The sequence below is a fragment of the Equus asinus genome, chromosome 7 (genome assembly GCF_041296235.1).
Source record: "Equus asinus isolate D_3611 breed Donkey chromosome 7, EquAss-T2T_v2, whole genome shotgun sequence".
Classification (NCBI taxonomy): Eukaryota; Metazoa; Chordata; class Mammalia; order Perissodactyla; family Equidae; genus Equus; species Equus asinus.
In genome coordinates this window covers 101,596,552-101,615,870 of record NC_091796.1, presented here as the reverse complement: position 1 = coordinate 101,615,870, position 19,319 = coordinate 101,596,552, and the positions used below count along the sequence as shown (strand labels likewise).

Here is a 19,319-nt window from a genome sequence, read left to right as displayed (position 1 = left end):
GACTTTGAAAACTAATTTTCTATGTAATCTCTGTAAAATGTAGTTTATATTAAGCAGATATCAGGGTTTATTCATTTGGTTATTTACTGATCTCCCTAGCTCTAGGTGTTTGAGTGACTGCTGCAGGCCAGGCCTCTGCAAGTTCTTGGGACAGAGGCAGAGATGAGTGGAATATCGCTTTGCTTAAAAAGATATAAGGAGTATAGAAATTGCTGTGGGAACATGAAAGAGGGGTCTCTGAGTACACGTGAGTGTACATGAAAAGGTTTGCAGAAGATTGAAGGATCCCCAGAAATCCTTCCTTTGACTGGAAAGCTTGACTAGAGTTGGAGGAGGAGGAAGGGAAGGTGGTGGTTAGAGTGACAGCGTTCCTGTTATTGATCATCCCCTCCTCCTCGTTTACTGCTCTGTCCTACCTCAGATGGTACGAAATCCTTTCACCAGGTCTTAAGCCTCTTCCTAAAAGAATGTGAGATTGTTCATGGAGCAGAAAGCTATGGGTATGTGTAAGCGCTGCCGGGAATCCTGTGCTGTGGTGATATCCTTGCGAAACCCAAACCCCCGTGCCTCTGGGGAATGCATTTGCTGTTTCTCTAAGAAGAAAGAACTGTAGCACTAAGGTTTATCGTTCTGTTTTGATTAGTTGTACACAGCCCTCAACATTTGTGTATTTGATCTTTGTGCAAACCCAAACTTGTGCACATTACATCTTGATTTGTATAAATGCCTTTTAGATGTTACTTTTGGGCATCTGTGTGTCAGGCGACTAATGAACACCTGGAACTAAGGCGCGGTGGCATTGTCTGCCAACCAGTGTTTAACATTTGCAGACATTGCTGTCCTTGCCTTTCTGGTAATTTTTGTGTAATAACTTGGGTATTTGAGTACATTTTGTTCTTATTTATGACAGTGCTAAACGGAAAAATAAAAGCTCTAGATGTTAGCAGTGAGAAACATAGATTTCATAAACTTAATACAGTATAGACAAAGATGACATTAATTAGAAGTGCTCAAAGGGTGAGAGCTTTAGTCTCTTTCCAGTGTTTGTTAGACTTAAGTCTTTCAACTGTGGGTTCAGAATGTTATGAAAGATTTCATATATTTTTTAGTTCTCTGAGATTAGTACCCACCTAATAGTGTGTAAGTCTGGTGTTTTGTGTATTCAATTTTAGCATATGTTTTCAGGAATGCATTATATAGGAAAATAGGGGACTGCCTGTATTGAATTTGCAGACATTTTGTTTCAATTACCATGTTACATTGAATTTGGAATTTTTTTTTTGAGGAAGATTAGCCCTGAGATAATATCCACCACTAATCTTTCTCTTTTTGTTAAGGAAGATTGGCCCTGAACTAACAGCTGTGCCCATCTTCCTCTATTTTATGTGTGGGATGCCTGCCACAGCATGGCTTGATAAATGGTGTGTAGGTCTCTGCCCAGGATCTGAACCAGCGAACCCCAGGCCACTGGAGCGGAGCACGCAAACTTAACCGCTATGCCACTGGGTTGGCCATGACATTTGCTATTTTAGTTATATTCTATCACTTATATTTCTAGAGGAAAGGAATATGTGTTTTGTTCTTTGTATGCCGAACTCAGAATGTACTAATAATGAAATATTTCTATGAAAATTATGAATGAAATTTGATCGTTCGTTCTAATAAAGGTCAGAGATTATGCTTTCAATACTAAGAAATTAAAAAATTTTAAAATTTGACGTATGATCAGAAAGAGATTTTCCCACTATCCCCAGCCTTAACTCCTTGATGATTCATGGCCTGGGATGTCAGCACTCAGTAAGGAGCCCCATAAAACAAGTCCTGTTTGGGCAGAATGGGCAGCCATGCCAGGGAAGGAGTGAGGGCTTTCCATCTGGGTCAGCCTAGGTTAAAATCCTGGCTCTGGATCTGTGAGATGCCCTCATGCAAGTCACTTAATCTTCATGAACCTGTTTCCTCATCTGTAAAACAGGAACAGGACTAAGAATTAGAGAACATATAATGAAAGTATAGTGCTTCAATACTCAAAAGAAGATGATAATGTTATTATTATCGGAGAATATAGTCTTAGATCATGGAAATTTCTCCAAGTTACTATGTAAATTATTTTATTTTTGTTTTTAGAATCAGAAGAAATTTGTTTCTCTCCTGGGGAAGCTGCCATTTTCCAAATAGAAATAGGTTTTGAATTATTTTTAAATTGCAAAATGGCATAAAGATAATAGGAGTTGGTGTTAGAACTAAGAGGAGGTGAATGAAAAGTAAGGCAGGCCTATTCAACTTGTGAGAATGTGATGTAGAGAAGAGAGTAATTGCTTTTGTCACAGTATACTCCACAGGAATCAGGATGAGAATGGGATGAGGCTTTTAGTTCTAGAAGGAAAAAATAGACAGAGTTGGAAAAGAGAAGGGAAGTGCCCAGAGCCCCCTCTTCCATCGGCATTACGCTCCCCTGCCCAACAGAGAGTGGGCTTTGTGGAAGATAGTGGGCGTTCAGAGAGGCACACTTGGTAGAGAAGGTTGGCACGTGTTCTGCTGAGGAGTGTGATCCATGGGCAAGCTTCTGAAAGCCAACTTTATTCGCTGTTGGTTTGAATCAAGCTTTAAAGATGATGATTTGAATCTTTTTGAAATCATGATGGGAATGAATATTGGACCACTGCTACCTTAATATTCTCTCTTGGAGACTATGTCTTAAGGCCTCCTCAAATACCTTAAATACTCAGAAAACTTAGAGACAAAAAGTATGACACTGGACTTGCCAACATGGAGTTTCTCAGAAGGATTTTCTCCCTTAGAGTAACAGTTTGGTGGCCTTTAAGTCTTTTCGTTTAGATTGTGTGAATTAGTAGAGAGAATCTTAGGTGAAGGAGTCTAAGACTAAATAATCAGTATTCATCTCAGTGCAGTAAAATACTGGGATTTATGGTGATGAAGTTATAAAGCGTGTTCATCCTAAGTATTTTTTTTTTTTTTGAAGTTGGATATTGATGGACAGATAGACTCTATTCATCTATTCCTGTCACCAAGGCAGGTACACTTGCTTTTGGATATGTTAGCAGCTGTTGCTGGACCAGGCAAGTATAAGTCTGTTGTTACTATTTTTAATTCTTTAAAACTTTTTAGTTAAAATGTATAACATGCATATAGGAAATTCTGTTATTATATAGGATTGTGTGAAATTAAAAAGATGTATTGTAAATAAGAATCCTAAATAGTTAAATTTGATTGAATCTATTTGTGTTACCATTGCACAAATTATCATTCACATTATTTGTGTTACATTCTTAACTTTTTCAAAATTCCTTGGTTGGGGATAGTACTTCATACAACTGAGAAAGTATAATTCTTGAACACAGTAAGTAGCACACATTTTAAAATATTTTTAATGACTTTTCTGTCAAAGATAAGATTTTGTGATTCCTAGCTAGCTGCTTAAAGCTATTGCTTAGTTCTCTGATTAATATTAAATAGTGGTGGTTTCGCACTGACTGGTATTAAGTTGCCATTGGTATTGGATAAGTAGGTTTTGGGAGAGAAATGATTAAGTAACTCCAAACTTAATTACTGTTTTGCTTTCCCTTTGTGTACTTGTAGAAAATTCTAGCAAAATAGGGTTAGCTAATAAAGATAGAAAAAATCGACCCATGCAGCAGGAAGACGAATATCGAATTCAGATGGAATTAAATCGGTATTATTTGAGAAAAGATTCCCTCTCTGTGGCTGTATCTTCAGAGCAAAGCTTTTATGAGACAGAAACAGCTCGTACGCCTTCTAGCCGTGGTAAGCAACTCCAAAAGTTGACACCAAACTCATACATTAACTTCAAAGAGCAAAATAAACTTAATTTTGGCCGCTGTGAAATGGAGTTTAGTAATGAATAAATTAAAGATCCATACTGTGAGAAGATTTAAATTTATAAGTTGATCTAACCACAGCATTACAGGGAAGCATAGGCACATGTGTGCTACAGTATCGTTTTTTGATTGTGTAGTTTTGTTTTGTAAATCACGATTTATGCTAAGGGAAGTCAATTTATAAAAATGTAGATTTACGCAAAAGATAAATTGGGGGTAATTGTTTTGTCAAATTCTTATATGCTCATGTAATGATTTACAATAGATTCCTTTAAATAGGAGCCTTTCTCTATTAATCTTTCTATCAGTTATGTGTAAACATAATCTTTACCTAGTTTACTTTGCATTTACGGGTGTTTCAGAATGTAGAAGCACTAATACCATAAATAATAAGAATCAATTTAAGTATGTAATGTTGAACTAAATAAAAAATTAAAGTCTCAAATTTTGGCCATAACAAACTTCATTTGTATGAGGATGAAATATTCTCCAGAAAGAGGGAATTAAAACATAAATAGAATTCTAAATAATATATTTAACTCTTTTTCTTTTTTTAAAGAAATAACTGTATCCATATGAAACCAGAGATTGCATGACATTTATACTATTTTAAAATCTGGATTTTAACTCCTGAATTGTCATATTACACTTAAAAATATACCATGTAATACTGCATTTCATATATTAAAAAAAAAACCAAGTTCTTCAGTAGGATAGCTTAATCTTTTGTTAACCTGTATTCAGTTGAGTTTTTACTATGCCATTAATATCTTGGATCCAAATAAATTACCCCATTGGAAGTAACAAAATTTAGGGTGTCACTATATGTCAGATAATCTGAAGGAAGACTGTTATGTTAATGTGTATTAACTTACTTTAAAGACGTGAATTGGTGGAATTATAATACAATTGACAAAGTGTAATTCTCTTTAGAGGAAGAAGTTTTCTTCTCCATGGCTGATATGGACATGTCCCATAGTCTTTCTTCTCTTCCACCCCTTGGGGATCCCCCAAATATGGACCTTGAATTATCGCTAACTAGTACATATACAAATACCCCAGCAGGATCTCCATTAAGTGCTACTGTGGTAAAGTATTATTTAAATTTTGTTCTATTCTCGGAAAGTTGGCATCTAAAATTCTACACTTTATTCACGTGCTTTAAAAATATTCTTCTGTAGCTTCAGCCAACATGGGGAGATTTCCTTGATCATCATAAAGAACTGCCAGTGAGAGGGTCCACATTGCCATCCAACCTAGTTCACTCGGCACCTTTACAGAAGACCTGTAAGTAAAAATAAGATATTTGTTGATAGTTTCCACTGGAATTTTTAAAAATTTAAAGATTAAAAAAATATATTTGGGGCCAGCCCAGTGGCATAGCAGTAAAATTCGCGTGCTCCGCTTCTGCGGCCCAGGGTTCGCCAGTTCAGATCCTGGGTGTGGACCTATGCACCGCTCATCAAGCCATGCTGTGGTAGGCGTCCTGCATACGAAATAGAGGAAGATGGGCACAGATGTTAGCTCAGGGCTAATCTTGCTCAAAAATTATATATATATATTTTTTATTTTTGGTGAGGAAGATTGGCCCTAAGCTAATATCTGCCAGCAATCCTCCTCTTTTTGCTTGAGGAAGATGGTACCTGAGCTAACATCTGTGCCCGTCTTCCTCTTTTCCGTCTGTGGGATGCCTGCCACAGCGTGGCTTCAGGAGTAGCACATAGGTCCATGCCTGGGATCCAAACTGGCAAACCCTGGACTGCTGAAGCGGAGCTTGCAAGCTTAACTGCTACATTACTGGGCTGGCCCCTATATTTGTTTTTTAAAAATGCCATTCTACTACGTCTTTTCTTTTTCTTCATAAGTTTTTTTTGATTCTAGACCATTTAACAAAGTTTAGAAGAAAATGAAATATTGTTGAACGGTTGCCTGTGAAGTGTTAGAGAATAGTTGCCCCTGCATTTTATTCTTTGTGTATTTAAATGCTTAAATATTTTTAGTAAAAAGTATATCATAAGTTTCCTATTATTATTGCAGTTTAAGGAGTCTCAATCAACCGTCTGATTTTTGTTTCATTCTTTACACTTTCCTTGAAAGAGAACTTCAGGTTTCTTCTTTGCAAAATTTAATTAAAATAGTCACAAAGCTTAAAGGGAAAATTTGGCGAGTAGCTTTTGGTTAATCTCTGACTTTTCCGATATACTTTTATATTAATGCAAAAGCTTTGTTCATATGTGTCCTATTGCAACATACTTTTTTTGTAGTTTAAGTATGAAGGATCCTGCATATAAATGCTGAAAGATTGCAGTTTATTTTATTTTACTTGTTTAATATCATTCAAACTATTGTGTGATCACCTGTTTTTTGAAACTAATACATGAGTGAATGTTTTATAATTTTGATATAATGGATTGTGTTTAAGTATTAAATTTTGTGTATATATGTAATTTTAATACATATTTCAGCTCTCCCATCTAGATCTGTTTCAGTGGATGAATCCAGGCCTGAACTTATTTTTAGACTAGCTGTGGGAACTTTTTCAATCTCTGTGCTTCACATTGATCCTTTATCTCCACCTGAAACGTCATTGAACCTTAATCCATTGACACCCATGGCGATAGCTTTCTTTACTTGTATAGAAAAGATTGATCCAGCAAGATTTTCAACAGAAGATTTTAAGTCTTTCCGAGCAGTATTTGCAGAAGCTTGCTCACATGATCACCTTAGGTAAACTCTCTCATATTTATTCACAGTCCTTGAAAAAGAACCAAATGTGGACTTTTGTATCCATCTACCCAACCTCTCTCTATTTGTTTTCCTAATTCACATTTTATTTGTAATTGAGTGGAATGGGTGAGGTCTTCCTGCAATGCTGCAAAGATATTTACCATAGAATCTCTCATTTAGGTTATTTGGCATGTGGAACATTCAGTTGTAAGATCTAGATGATCTGGAGTTTTCTAAATTGTCTTTTCTTCAGCTCCCTGCCCTGCTCTCGTCAACTATCTTTGACTAAATTTGCCATCATCCCCACTGACACCATTATAATCATAAAAATAGTTCCTATTGTCACTAGCTTAGCTGAGATGGCAGTGGTGGTGAGAGTAGAATGAACTAGAGAAGGGACTGGGAAATGAGTCACATGGCACTGCCCACGAGGTGGGAAATGGTGCCAAGGCTGATCCTGCGCCTGGGATGCTGCATCTTCAACTTCTGCTGCAAAAGTCCAAGCTGTCCAAACAGCCAGGGATCTTTAGATGGGTTCAGTCCTAATAGATGAGGCGATAATTAAATTTGTGAGTAAAATATCGTTAACCTGCAAATACTATTTATTTTTATGTGGAAGTGACATATAAATTGTCAAGTTCTATATTATTTTATACGGTGGCTTAGATACATATATTAATATTTTTAGAAAATACTTTGGGCTTTTATTTTAACTTTAACTTTTTTTAAGTATTAAAATTATTATGCAAAATACTTTTTATAACGAGCAAAGGAAACTCTACAGATTAGGACCATAGTATTTATAATCAAACTGCAGAACATTTTTTCCTTCCCATTTTGACCAAGTTTCAAATATGTACCAGTAGAGAATATAACTAAAGCAGCAGAAACTAGAGGTAGATCTCCATTTGAGTTCCACTGACTGAAGATTTTAAATATTGCATGATGCTTCTAGATGATTTCAAGAAACTATTTTATATATTTTACAGATTTAAGAGATTTTATCTACTGAAGTGTAAATTTTAAAATGTGGAAGAAGGAAGGGCAGTTTTGGAAAAAAAAATATATCCTGTATAGTTTCCTATCAACAGAACTGATTTCTTTATCTTATGTCAGGGAGTGGGAGATTTGAAAGTTTTTCTAGTTAATATCCTTAGGAATATTAGTTATTACTAACAAGTTGAACTTGTCAGAATAGCTAGGGAATTGTACCTTATTAACACTTGTGTGCTAGTCTTTGACACATTGTTTAATCTAGAAGTATATGGATAGTCTTAAATGCTACGTTTTTTTTCTAATAGGTTTATAGGTACTGGCATCAAAGTATCCTATGAACAAAGACAAAGATCAGCCTCCCGATATTTTAGTACTGACATGTCCATTGGGCAAATGGAACTTTTGGAGTGCCTGTTTCCGACTGATTTTCATTCTGTTTCTCCCCACTATACAGAGGTAAATGCTAGATACTTTTCCTTTAGGATTATTCTTTAAATTTGTCTTGCTTTTTAAGAATTGTATGAACAGTAATGATTTTCTTAAAACAGGTATAGGCAGTCCTATAGGAAGGAGTTTTTGTGTGTGTGTGTGTGCATTTGTATTTTGTTGCCACAGATTTTTTAAAGTATGGCATTCAAGGCCATTATAAGAGTCTGTTAGAATTTTTAATTTAGAAGTTCACTTGTTTTATTTTTTATTATTTTTTTTTGAGGAATATTAGCCCTGAGCTAATTGCTGCCAATCCTCCTCTTTTCACTGAGGTAGACTGGCCCTGAGCTAACATCCATGCCCATCTTCCTCTACTTTATATGTGGGACGCCTGCCACAGCATGGCGTGCCAAGCAGTGCTATGTCCACACCTGGGATCCGAACCAGTGAACCCTGGGCCGCTGAAGTGGAATGTGTGCACTTAACTGCTGCGCCACGGGGCCGGCCCCAATGTTCACTTGTTTTAGAGTGGCAAACAGGTTATGAGACAAATGAGTTGATTTCATTCAGAAGAGTTCTATCATTCAACAAATACTTCTGAATGCCTACTGTGTGCTAAGCACTGTTCAAGACAAGTGAAATGTCTTGTGTTCATTTATTATTAATTTTATTTTTTTTACTATCCTAATAATGTGTTCTAGAGAGGCTTTTCAGAGCTATCAAAATGGCAGTTATTGCTGTTACCTGGCCCTTGTATGTTATTTTCAGAGCACTTTCTAGGGCATTACTTTATTGAGTCCTTACCTGCATTTTGCAGATGAGACACTTAAGTATCACAAAAATTAACTAACTGGTCTAAGATTCACGTTGCTAGTGAGTGACAGAAATGACACTTAGAGCCAGCTTTTCTGACTTCAAAAGTTCTTTCTACTATTACATTAGCACCTCTGTTAATTCATGTGATTAATTATAGCTTAATATCTTACATTTAATTTATCTTCATCTTTGTTTTCAAGCTTTTAATGTTCCATTCTGAAGAACGAACTGATTCCCACCCCCCTGTGTGTCTTCAGCTTCATTATAAGCATTCTGAGAATAAAGGACCCCAGGTAAGAGATCTTTTTCTGAGTTTACCACCTGTAAATTTTCATTTTATATATATTTTGTCACAATCATAAGGTTTTATAAAACTTAGTTTTATAGTATTGTTACTGATCATATTAATGCTTTCGTTTTTTTTTTTTTACAGGGTAATCAAGCAAGGCTTAGTTCCGTGCCTCAGAAGGCAGAATTACAAATTAAATTAAATCCAGTGTTTTGTGAGCTGGATATCAGTATTGTGGACAGGTTAAATTCTTTGCTTCAACCACAGAAACTTAGTACAGTGGAGATGATGGCGTCTCACATGTATACTTCATATAATAAGCATATTAGTCTGGTAAGTATTCAAAAAATTGCAAATACTAACCATAATTATAACTAGCTGATAGGCTTATTGGCATTATTTGTGAGCTTAAGTATTCTTTTTAAAGATTTTATTTTTCCTTTTTCTCCCTAAAGCTCCCTGGTACACAGTTGTATATTTTTAGTTGTGGGTCCTTCTAGTTGTGGCATGTGGGACACTGCCTCAGCATGGCCTGATGAGCGGTGCCATGTCCATGCTCAGGATCTGAACCAGCAAAACCCTGGCCCTCCGAAGCAGAGCACCCAAACTTAACCACTCAGCCATGAGGCTGGACCCTTTTTTTTTTTTGAAAGATTTTATTTTTGTTTTTTGAACTTAAGTATTCTTAATAGGTTAAATAGCATATATTATTAAAGCAGCTTTATTTGTAATAATGAAGAAATGGAGACATCTTTTTTTTTTATTGAGTTCATAATAGTTTACATCAATGTGAGATTTCAGTTGTACGTTATTTCTTATCTGTCACCACATACGTGCTGCCCTTCACCCCCTTTGCCCACCCCCCATCCCCCTTCCCCTGGTAACCACTGAACTGTTTTTCATTGTCCATATGTTTGTTCATATTCCACATATGAATGAAATCAGCTGGTGTTGGTCTTTCTCAGTCTGGCTTATTTTGCTTAGCATAATTCTCTCCAGATCCTTCCATGTTGTTGCAAATGGGATGAATTTGTCTTTTTTCTGGCTGAGTATTATTCCATTGTGTATATATACCACTTCTTCTTTATCCAGTCATCAGTCAGTGGGCACTTGGGTTGCTTCCATGTCATGGCTGTTGTGAATAGTGCTACAATGAACGTAGGGGTACATATGTTACTTTGGATTGTTGATTTCAAGTTGTTTGGGTAGATACCCAGTAGTGGGATAGCTGGGTCATATGGTAGTTCTATTTTTAATTTTTTGAGGAATCTCCATACTCTTTTCCGTAGTGGCCGCACCAGTTTGCATTCCCACCAGCAGTGTATGAGGGTTCCCTTTTCTCCACACCCTCTCCAACATTTGTTATTTTTAGTCTTAGCGATTATAGCCATTTTAACAGGCGTAAGGTAGTATCTTAGTGTAGCTTTGATTTGCATTTCCCTGATGATTAGTGATGTTGAACATCTTTTTATGTGTTTATTGGCCACTGTATATCTTCTTTGGAAAAATGTCTGTCCATATCCTCTGCCCATTTTTTGATCAGGCTGTTTGTTTTTTTGTTTAGTTGTGTGAGTTCCTTAAATATTATGGCGATTAACCCCTTGTCAGATATATGACTTGCAAATATTTTCTTCCAATTGGTGGATTGTCTTTTTGTTTTGATCCTAGTTTCTTTTGCCTTGCAGAAGCTCTTTAGTCTGATGAACTCCCACTTGTTTATTTTTTCTTGTTTCCCTTGTCTGAGAAGACATGGTATTCGAAACGATCCTTTTAAGTTCAATGTCAGAGAGTGTGCTACCTATATTATCTTCCAGCGGTTTTATGGTTTCAGGACTTATCTTCCAATCTTTGATCTATTTTGAGTTTATTTTTGTGTATGGCGTGAGATAATGGTCTACCTTCATTCTTTTGCATATGGCTGTCCAGTTTTCCCAACACCATTTATTGAAGAGACTATCTTTTCTCCATTGTATGTTGTTGGCATCTTTGTTGAAGGGAGACATCTTTTATTTCTAGATAATAGGCTAGCTAAATAAGTTTTGCTAATATACTGAGTGAAATTTTACATGGCCATTTTAGATGATGGTTATAAAGATGTTGCAACAACATGAAGAAGGATTAAGTGAAAAAGTGGAATGTGTTATTCCACGTAAACTTTTATTACAGCTCTGTAAATAAAATTAACGTATAGAAAAAAATGGATAGAAATACACCAGTTGGTAGCATTGATTGTGTTAAAATAGTAGAGTTAGATTTTCTTTCCTTTCCTGTTTATCTGAATTTTATAAACTGTGATTATAGTATCTTTACAAAATTTTATCTATTCACACATTTAACAAACTACTTGAGCTACCTATAAAATGTAGCTCATATAATACAGGATATACTTTTGAAAATGAGAACATACATTACAGTATTGTGTTGTCGAGCGTCATGTTATATCGCTTTTAGAGCACTTAGATCTGGTGCCTGGTGTTGTTTCTAAGCAAATCAAGTCCATTAGAGTTGCAGGAAGTCTGTTAGGAATTTTGAGGCTGTAGAACCAGGAACAGAGACAACTTTGGTTAAAAAGAAAAGGGAAAAGATATTTTTTCAACTTATTTGCTTCTCCCTTAATTAGTGGTGAGTATTCACTTTAAATCAGCATTGTTTATTGTCACCATTTGCTAGTTATTTTAAGTTCTATGGGGTTAGTGTCTATATTTGCTGTTAGCCATAGATGTTTTGGGATGATGGTTTAATCTCTTGGGTTATTTTTGCTGAGAGTAGGGGTTAGTAATAGAAAGTTAAATATGGAAGAAAAAGAATAGGTTTGTTAAAAATCCAAGTCTAGCATAAAAGGGAACTTTCTAATCTAGGAGGTTAGAGACTGATTCATGAAATCAAGGAGTGTTGTCACTACAGTGTACTCTGGACTAAATCTTTGTTGGTTTCAATACATTTTAGAGAAAAAATAGGAATAGAGGTTTATCTGAAGGGCATGTTCTTTGATCCTTTTATCATAACACGGCTTTGAGTAGATGGCATATGTGTGTTTAGCTTCTAAGAGCCATCAGATGGGATCATCATACCCTTGGGTTGGATGGGAGCTTGGAGTGAGTTGTTTCTAAAATATTTATTTAGAATCTATGATGTGCCAGGCTCTGGGCTTAGCCCTGGAAATATAAAGATGAGTCAGGGATGGGCCTTTGCATTGGGTGTAATTCATCTGATTTCATACTGAGTGTTTGTTTAGAGTAGCGTATTAGTAGATAAATTCTTCAAATGGAATGTTAGGTGCTGTAGTGATTTTTGACTGTGTTGAATTTGCTGATAAGCTAGTTTACACGTTATTCTTTTTTAGACTATAGTAAGATATATGTGCGTCTATAGCACCTGTGTCTTTACTTTGATTCAGTTTCTATTTTGATTTATTTTTTTTTTTATGAGGGTTTAACTTTTACCACTAGTTATGACTTTTGTCAATAGCTGTTGCATTATAAAATTTCATTTCACTAAGTTAATATGATAGTTAATTTGGATTGTATTTTAGTGCATTATTCTGAATGAGGAAACGGTGATTGTACATATTGTAATGTTGAATACTAATGTAATTTATGTTTACTTTAACATTTGGGCATATTTTTGATGTTTTCTGTTTTAGCACAAGGCTTTCACTGAAGTATTTCTAGATGATTCACATAATCCTGCAAATTGTCGGATATCAGTACAAGTTGCCACACCAGCATTAAACCTTTCTGTTCGCTTCCCGATACCTGATCTTCGATCAGATCAAGAAAGAGGACCATGGTTTAAGAAGTCGCTTCAGAAGGAGATCCTTCATTTATCATTCACAGATCTAGAATTTAAGACTGAATTCGTAGGAGGATCAACCCCAGAGCAAATTAAATTGGAACTTACCTTTAGAGAACTAGTTGGTAAGATTGAACGTGCCTGTAAAGGAGCCAGACTAGAAACTAACAAGTGCCACTGAAACGTAAATCATGAAAAAGTATCTGACAGCCCCACAATGTCATAAAATTAAAGAATATTCTGTTAGAAAACAAGAGTAACAGCTTTTTTCCAGTATTGTATACAAATATATGATGTAAGTCAGTTTTTAAAGAGAAATTACTAAGCACAATGATTTATTTACTTTCTTAAAATATTTCTTTTCTACAGGGGAATAGATTGCTTTAGCTTACATTTTACCCAGCACCTTCCACTTACTTGTAAGGCTACTCATAGCCAGAATTCACTGGGTACCACTCTGTGTTAGCTCCTGTGCTGAGCACTTCACACACTTTATGTTGTTTCCTTTAATCATCGTAGTTACGGTAGGCTTATTATTTCTGATTACTTTTATCATTTGTAAGTGAGGAATTTGTAGACTTAAGAAGAGGTACCTTCCAAGGTCGTTTAGTAGAAAGTGCTAGAATCAAGATTCTAACCCGAGTCCCACACTGGAGCTTGAGCTTTCAACCATCATACTAATCTCTGGTCACTTTTCTTTGTCAAACTCGTTTTTAGTTTTTCTGAATTACTTTTCTTTTGTCATCTAATGAAGAGAATATATAGAGTTAGAGGGAACCCAGTTTGTGAAGAACTCGGGAACTTGCTGATGTTTTAGCCTGTGGTTACTAAGCACGTTGCCTCTGCCATCACACTGCCACCCTGCTCCCACCACACTCTCCTGCCCCCACACCCCCCTGCCATCCCCTCCTGGGCGGGCTGCAGTTTCCCTTCCCTGTTCTCAGTTGTACACATCTTAGACCTATTTAAAATTGTTGCCGATTGTGACTTCATGAAAGGGCGTTTTGGGGATATCTGATCTTCCCTTAACTCTAGTGGTGAGAAACTCATTCTGGAGGAAAGTCATTCTTTGTAAAAGGGAATGAAAAAACATGTATAGGGTTGTTGTGACTAGAGGTAATTCTTACAGAGCTTGGTACAAAATAAACATTTAAGAAATGTAGTTATTCTATCTTTGCTAGATTAACTGCATAAACTTTTATGAGGAATAATCAAGTGACACTCAGTAAGTGGTAACTGCTGTATTTACTATATTGTGATTGTGTACCTTACACGTTAAACATTGGTATTTAAGAATTTGAACAGAAAACAGCATCTTTAATTTATCTGCTTATCTTGTTTCCCTACATGTACACATGGAACAGGAGCAAATGAATAAATGTTGTAGAACTTAACGTTGCATTCTGTCCTTGATTGAGAGGATCTTTGCTCCTCTAAGGAGAAAAGTATCTTGTAGTACTTGAGAAGACATGCATTTCAGTTAATCAGTCTTGTTTTATTAGGGTCATTCCAGGAAGATAAAGGAGAACCATCTATTAAGTTTTTCCAAGTGTCTAGTGGAGTAGATGGAGATACAGCATCATCAGATGATTTTGACTGGCCACGGTGAGTAAGCAAATGCATACGATGCATGCATTTAATGAAATTTTCCTTTTAGAAATAAATTGCTGTATTCTTTTTAACTGACATTTTGGCTGTTAAATTTAAGCTAAAAATATTCAGCCTTGATGAGAGAACCCTGAGGAAGATGGACAATTTAAATAAAAGTATGTATTGAGTACTACTATATGAAAGGTGTACGTTAGATATTGCGAGAGATGGAGCTATGAAATGTGTCCTCTGTTCTCGATACCTAGTTTAATTAGATAACAATCATTAACCATTTTAAAAATAGTTCATAGCTACTGTAGAAGAGCTCATATGGTACCATTTGGTTAGTCGTCAAATGAATTTTATAGTCAGTGATTGCTTTAGGACAGTTTTTCAAATCTTGGGAGCTTTTACAGAATACTGATTCTTGGGCCCCTCCCTAAGATATACTGGTATAGAACCCGGGCATCACTATAGTTTAAAAATTATACCAGGTGATTCCAATATGCGGGTGGACTTAGAGAAACACTGCTTCAGGATTTCTTAGGCAGGGGATATTCCTTAAATTAGCCTCATAGTGGACTTGGATTACATTTAAAAGAACTTAGTTTACTTGAAATAATGATCCACTATTATATTGAAAACTTAGTATTTGAAGCTTTTCTAAGAATTAAAGTGATCTTTTTGAGCCATTTTTCTGCCTGTTTTCTTTTATACCCCTATGCCTTTTATGCGCCCTATGTATCAGCCCCGTTGGACTCTTAGGACAGGCATTATCAGTGCATGCCTGTTAATGAGCAGGAGTTAAGAGCATGAGTTTTCATCATAAGAATTGAGTCTACTTCACTTAGGTAATTTGGAAGCATAATTTATTAGGATATCTATAAATTAGGAAACAGTTGTGATAGTTTTAACTAGAACCAGCTGGCACCACTGACTTAGAAAAAAAGCTGTTGTAGATGGAACACAGCTGTTTTGTTTGAGGTGCCATGCCTCCTGATGACAAGGGGCTGATGTGGTAAAAGGGAGACCGCAAAGCCTTGGGCTCATGATGTGCTGCAGAGGATTAGGAAGGGAATGGCGTTACTCTGGAGCAAAATCTAACGTCATCAAAGGCTGGCAGCCCCTGAGAGTTTGGGTTTGTAGCTGCAAAACAACAACAACAACAACAAGTCTTTTATTATTGAAATTCCTGAAGGAAAACATTACTGTGTTGTTGCAGTTCTGAAACCGTTCCCTAATCAGTCTTTCCTTTTTCCATATGAGCAGTTTATATAACATGAGGTTTCTCAGATGTGCAAGTACTCCGTGATAGCAGAAGAGACTGCATGCGGAAAGATTTGGTTTAATGATAATAAATAGAATTCTTAGGTAAAAATTGTTGACTGTTAATGAAATTTAAAAATAACCTTTCTGTCCTCCAAAGATCAGATTTCAGTTAGCCATGTGTAAGATGCTAAGGCCCTTCTTTTGTTTACTTGTTTCATCAATTCCACACTTCTAAGTTTACAGCATGCTTACAAGTAGGGGTTTCAGTAGACATAATTACACTTTGTAGAGAAACTGAATCCTATCAATCATTTAATCAGTGGTCTTTGTATTAGTCTGCATAAAAGTTAAAGTTTTGGAGTTTACACTTAGAGCTTGATCTTTTAAATTGTGTTTGCTATCAGAATTGTACTGAAAATAAACCCACCAGCCATACATTCCATTTTGGAGAGAATAGCAGCTGAGGAGGAAGAAGAGAGTGATGGCCACTATCAGGAAGAAGAGGAAGGAGGTGCTCATTCCCTGAAAGATGTTTGTGATCTGAGAAGACCAGCCCCGTCTCCCTTTTCTTCTCGAAGAGTAATGTTTGAAAATGAGCAGGTAAAGTTAAAGTGCGAGCGAGCAGCAAAGGAATTGTCCTCTGTTATATAGCAGTGATTTTAATTCTTTATCTTTTTCAGAAAGACTTTGTGTACTGTTTTTCCTACGTTTTTAACTCCAAGATTGAATAATATCTATTATTTTCTTGGTTAAAGTTAAAAGTTACATGCTTATTTATTTGCTCACATACCAAGTCCTACGGATAGGGTCAGAAGATGATGCTGACATAAAATGGTTATTGATACCTTTTTTTGTACTAAACTGTTATATTTTAGATGGTGATGCCTGGAGACCCTGTAGAAATGACAGAGTTTCAGGATAAAGCAATTAGCAACTCTCACTATGTGCTGGAACTTACGTTACCCAATATTCATTTAACACTACCTAATAAAGGCTTTTATGAGAAGCTTTATAATAGGTGAGTTTGAACGCCTTTATAGTTGAATCTTTGGGATTGAACTTTTCTGCCTCCCTGCCTCTTTATTTCCTCTTTTCTCCCTTTTATTTCCTTGTTTAATATTCTCTGCCATCTCCGTGTACTTTGATGGTGTTGATTATAGAACTATTACCATTATGACGGGCTACTGTCTTAGCAGAGTTTCCTAACCAGTGTGTTTGGTAACTGGGTTACTTGTGTGTGAGATATTTATTCCCTCTGCCCTCACGTTGGCTGGTCGCTCTCTGTCGCCTGACCAGATCTCTCTTCTGTGTGTACAGTGACATGAAAGGAATTGGGAGATATTTGTATAGGGGGCCAGCAGATACTGGGGTAGAATCAGAAGCCTAGAGTCTTTGTGTGAGGAGCATGCCTTCTCAGAGTGCAAAAAAGCATCCCATCACAATTATAAACTCTAACATAGACTTCTATATAAAAATTTATTACATTTAAATACCCTTAAACATGTATACCAAGCAAATATGTTGAAATAAATGGCATTCTAGAGTTGGAAGATCTTAAACTCTGAAGACCTTGGACAATTTCCCTATCCTCCGTAAGGTCAGTTTCCTCAACTGTCAAATGGAGCTGATGCTTCTACCTGCCTCAGAGGGTCGTCTGGAGGATTAGATGATCCAATGCTTGGAAGGTTCTGAGAATAGTGCCTGGCATAGAGCAAGCACTCAGTAGTCATCTCTTACCGCTGTCATTCCTACCCACTGAAGGAATCTCTTCTGTAGTATATCTGAAAGATGGTCCTGTGGGATTCTAGAAAAAGACATCCTTCGTGTCTGTCATCGTAGCTTCCCACATGTAAGCACGTTGTTCTAATTTCTCTTAATCTTCAGAAACTCCAAACTGTTGTTTCTTCTGTAGATTTACTTGGTATAGAATACCCCTGGCCCGTTATTTTCCTTAACTGTTGGTAATAAGCTCTGGGTCTCCTCACTGACTGTCAATGACTAGGGCTATTGGTCTTAGAATCAGAAAATTAAGTTCCAGGAAGATCCACATAGTTCAGTTGTGTTGAAGATGAGATTCACGGGAGAGTCTATTGAGGGGTAGGAAGGAAGTGTTATTACTTCTATTTAGCTTTCCAAAACATCTTTTAAAATTTTTTATTTTTATATTTGTTTTATAATATACATACTTTATAAATAGCGGCATATAATTTATAAGTTCACATGAGAGGGCTTTCACAATTATTATTTTTTTTTTTGAGGAAGATTAATGCTGAGCTAACATCTGCTGCCACTCCTCCTCTTTTTCCTGAGGAAGACTGGCCCTGAGCTAACATCTGTGCCCATCTTCCTCTGTTTTATATGTGGGATGCCTGCCACAGCACGGCTTGATAAGTGATGTGTAGGTCCACGCCTGGGATCCAAACTGGTGAACTCCAGGCCTCTGAAGCAGAACATGCAAACTGAACCACTATGCCATCAGGCTTGCCCTCACAATATTCTTTTAACTGTACGACTTCACACATGAGCTAAAGTTGGGAAACCACTTACCTCTAGGCTACTCTGTTTTATAATTGAGCAGTGTCTACTACTAAGAGCTAACGAATGTGCACACTAAGACTGAACAAAATGAAACGACCGGTTCAGGGTCTAGCCCAGAGGTCAGAAGGGCTTAATCCATTTCTTTCTCTTTCTGCACTGATTGAGCAGGTGGCTGTTGGTTAAACTGGAATATGGAACAGTAATGCATACCTTCCACGTTCAATATATAAATATACGTTCATTTACCACTTCTTTTTTCAGTACAGGACAAGGCCTTGTCTTTGAGTATGAGCCACTGGTGGAAATTTTTGCCTAACGTATGCCCAGAAGGCTTTGTGTACCGTTTTCAATTTCAGTTTCTTTAAAGTGGAGTGAAAAAATAGTTTCACAGCAATCTGAGGGCAGAATCCTGTTTTTAAAGATTTTTTTTCACCTCAATCTATATACTTAAAAGCCATCAGCACAATATTAAATAAAACTATACTTACAATAACATACAGCTGGGATGAGCAGATTTGAGGCCAAACACAGTTGACCAGTGGTCACTGGACAGAACGTACAGCTGAGCTGGTGGGAGCAGAAGTTCCCGGTGCGCTGGAGAGTAGTCTGCCAGCAGCCAGCGGTTAGCATGTGGGGAGCGTCAGTCTGTGTGGCGGGGGGCGTGGTTGACTTCTTCAATCCGGGAACTAGAGATTATCTGTTCATCTGGAGTGTGGGTTAAATGGGGTTGCTTAAGAGAGTTTCTGTTCTGGTTGTCTCTGCCCACTTCTCCGTCTCTCAGGCCCCTAGAATTGTAGAAATACTGCAGTGCTCCCTCACTCTGTGGGCCATAGAAATCCCTTATCTAAGTTCTGCAGGCTGTGGATTCTTTGCTCTTTATTTGGCTTTGTGTGTATATGTATTTTTTATTTTCAAATTAATATTATTTAAAAATTTTTCAAACATTCTCAAACTTACAGAAGAGTTACAAGTACAGGACAAAGAGTTTTTTTCCCCGAACCATTTGAGAGTGTCTT

At 36.6% G+C, this 19,319-nt stretch overlaps 1 protein-coding gene across 3 annotated transcripts in view; it reads left to right on the top strand.

Annotated features, from left to right (window-relative positions):
- ATG2B (autophagy related 2B) overlaps nucleotides 1-19,319 on the top strand; it is a 71,629-nt gene that overhangs the window by 15,798 nt on the left and 36,512 nt on the right. For all 3 annotated transcript variants that reach the window (XM_014843459.3, XM_070514272.1, XM_070514271.1), the window contains exons 7-18: nucleotides 2,981-3,077; nucleotides 3,598-3,783; nucleotides 4,791-4,945; nucleotides 5,039-5,144; nucleotides 6,323-6,584; nucleotides 7,886-8,036; nucleotides 9,026-9,118; nucleotides 9,259-9,447; nucleotides 12,758-13,031; nucleotides 14,409-14,511; nucleotides 16,170-16,365; nucleotides 16,641-16,783. In XM_014843459.3, the coding sequence (XP_014698945.3) occupies nucleotides 2,981-3,077; nucleotides 3,598-3,783; nucleotides 4,791-4,945; nucleotides 5,039-5,144; nucleotides 6,323-6,584; nucleotides 7,886-8,036; nucleotides 9,026-9,118; nucleotides 9,259-9,447; nucleotides 12,758-13,031; nucleotides 14,409-14,511; nucleotides 16,170-16,365; nucleotides 16,641-16,783 (1,955 nt within the window). The remainder of the gene's footprint in view (nucleotides 1-2,980; nucleotides 3,078-3,597; nucleotides 3,784-4,790; nucleotides 4,946-5,038; nucleotides 5,145-6,322; nucleotides 6,585-7,885; nucleotides 8,037-9,025; nucleotides 9,119-9,258; nucleotides 9,448-12,757; nucleotides 13,032-14,408; nucleotides 14,512-16,169; nucleotides 16,366-16,640; nucleotides 16,784-19,319) is intronic.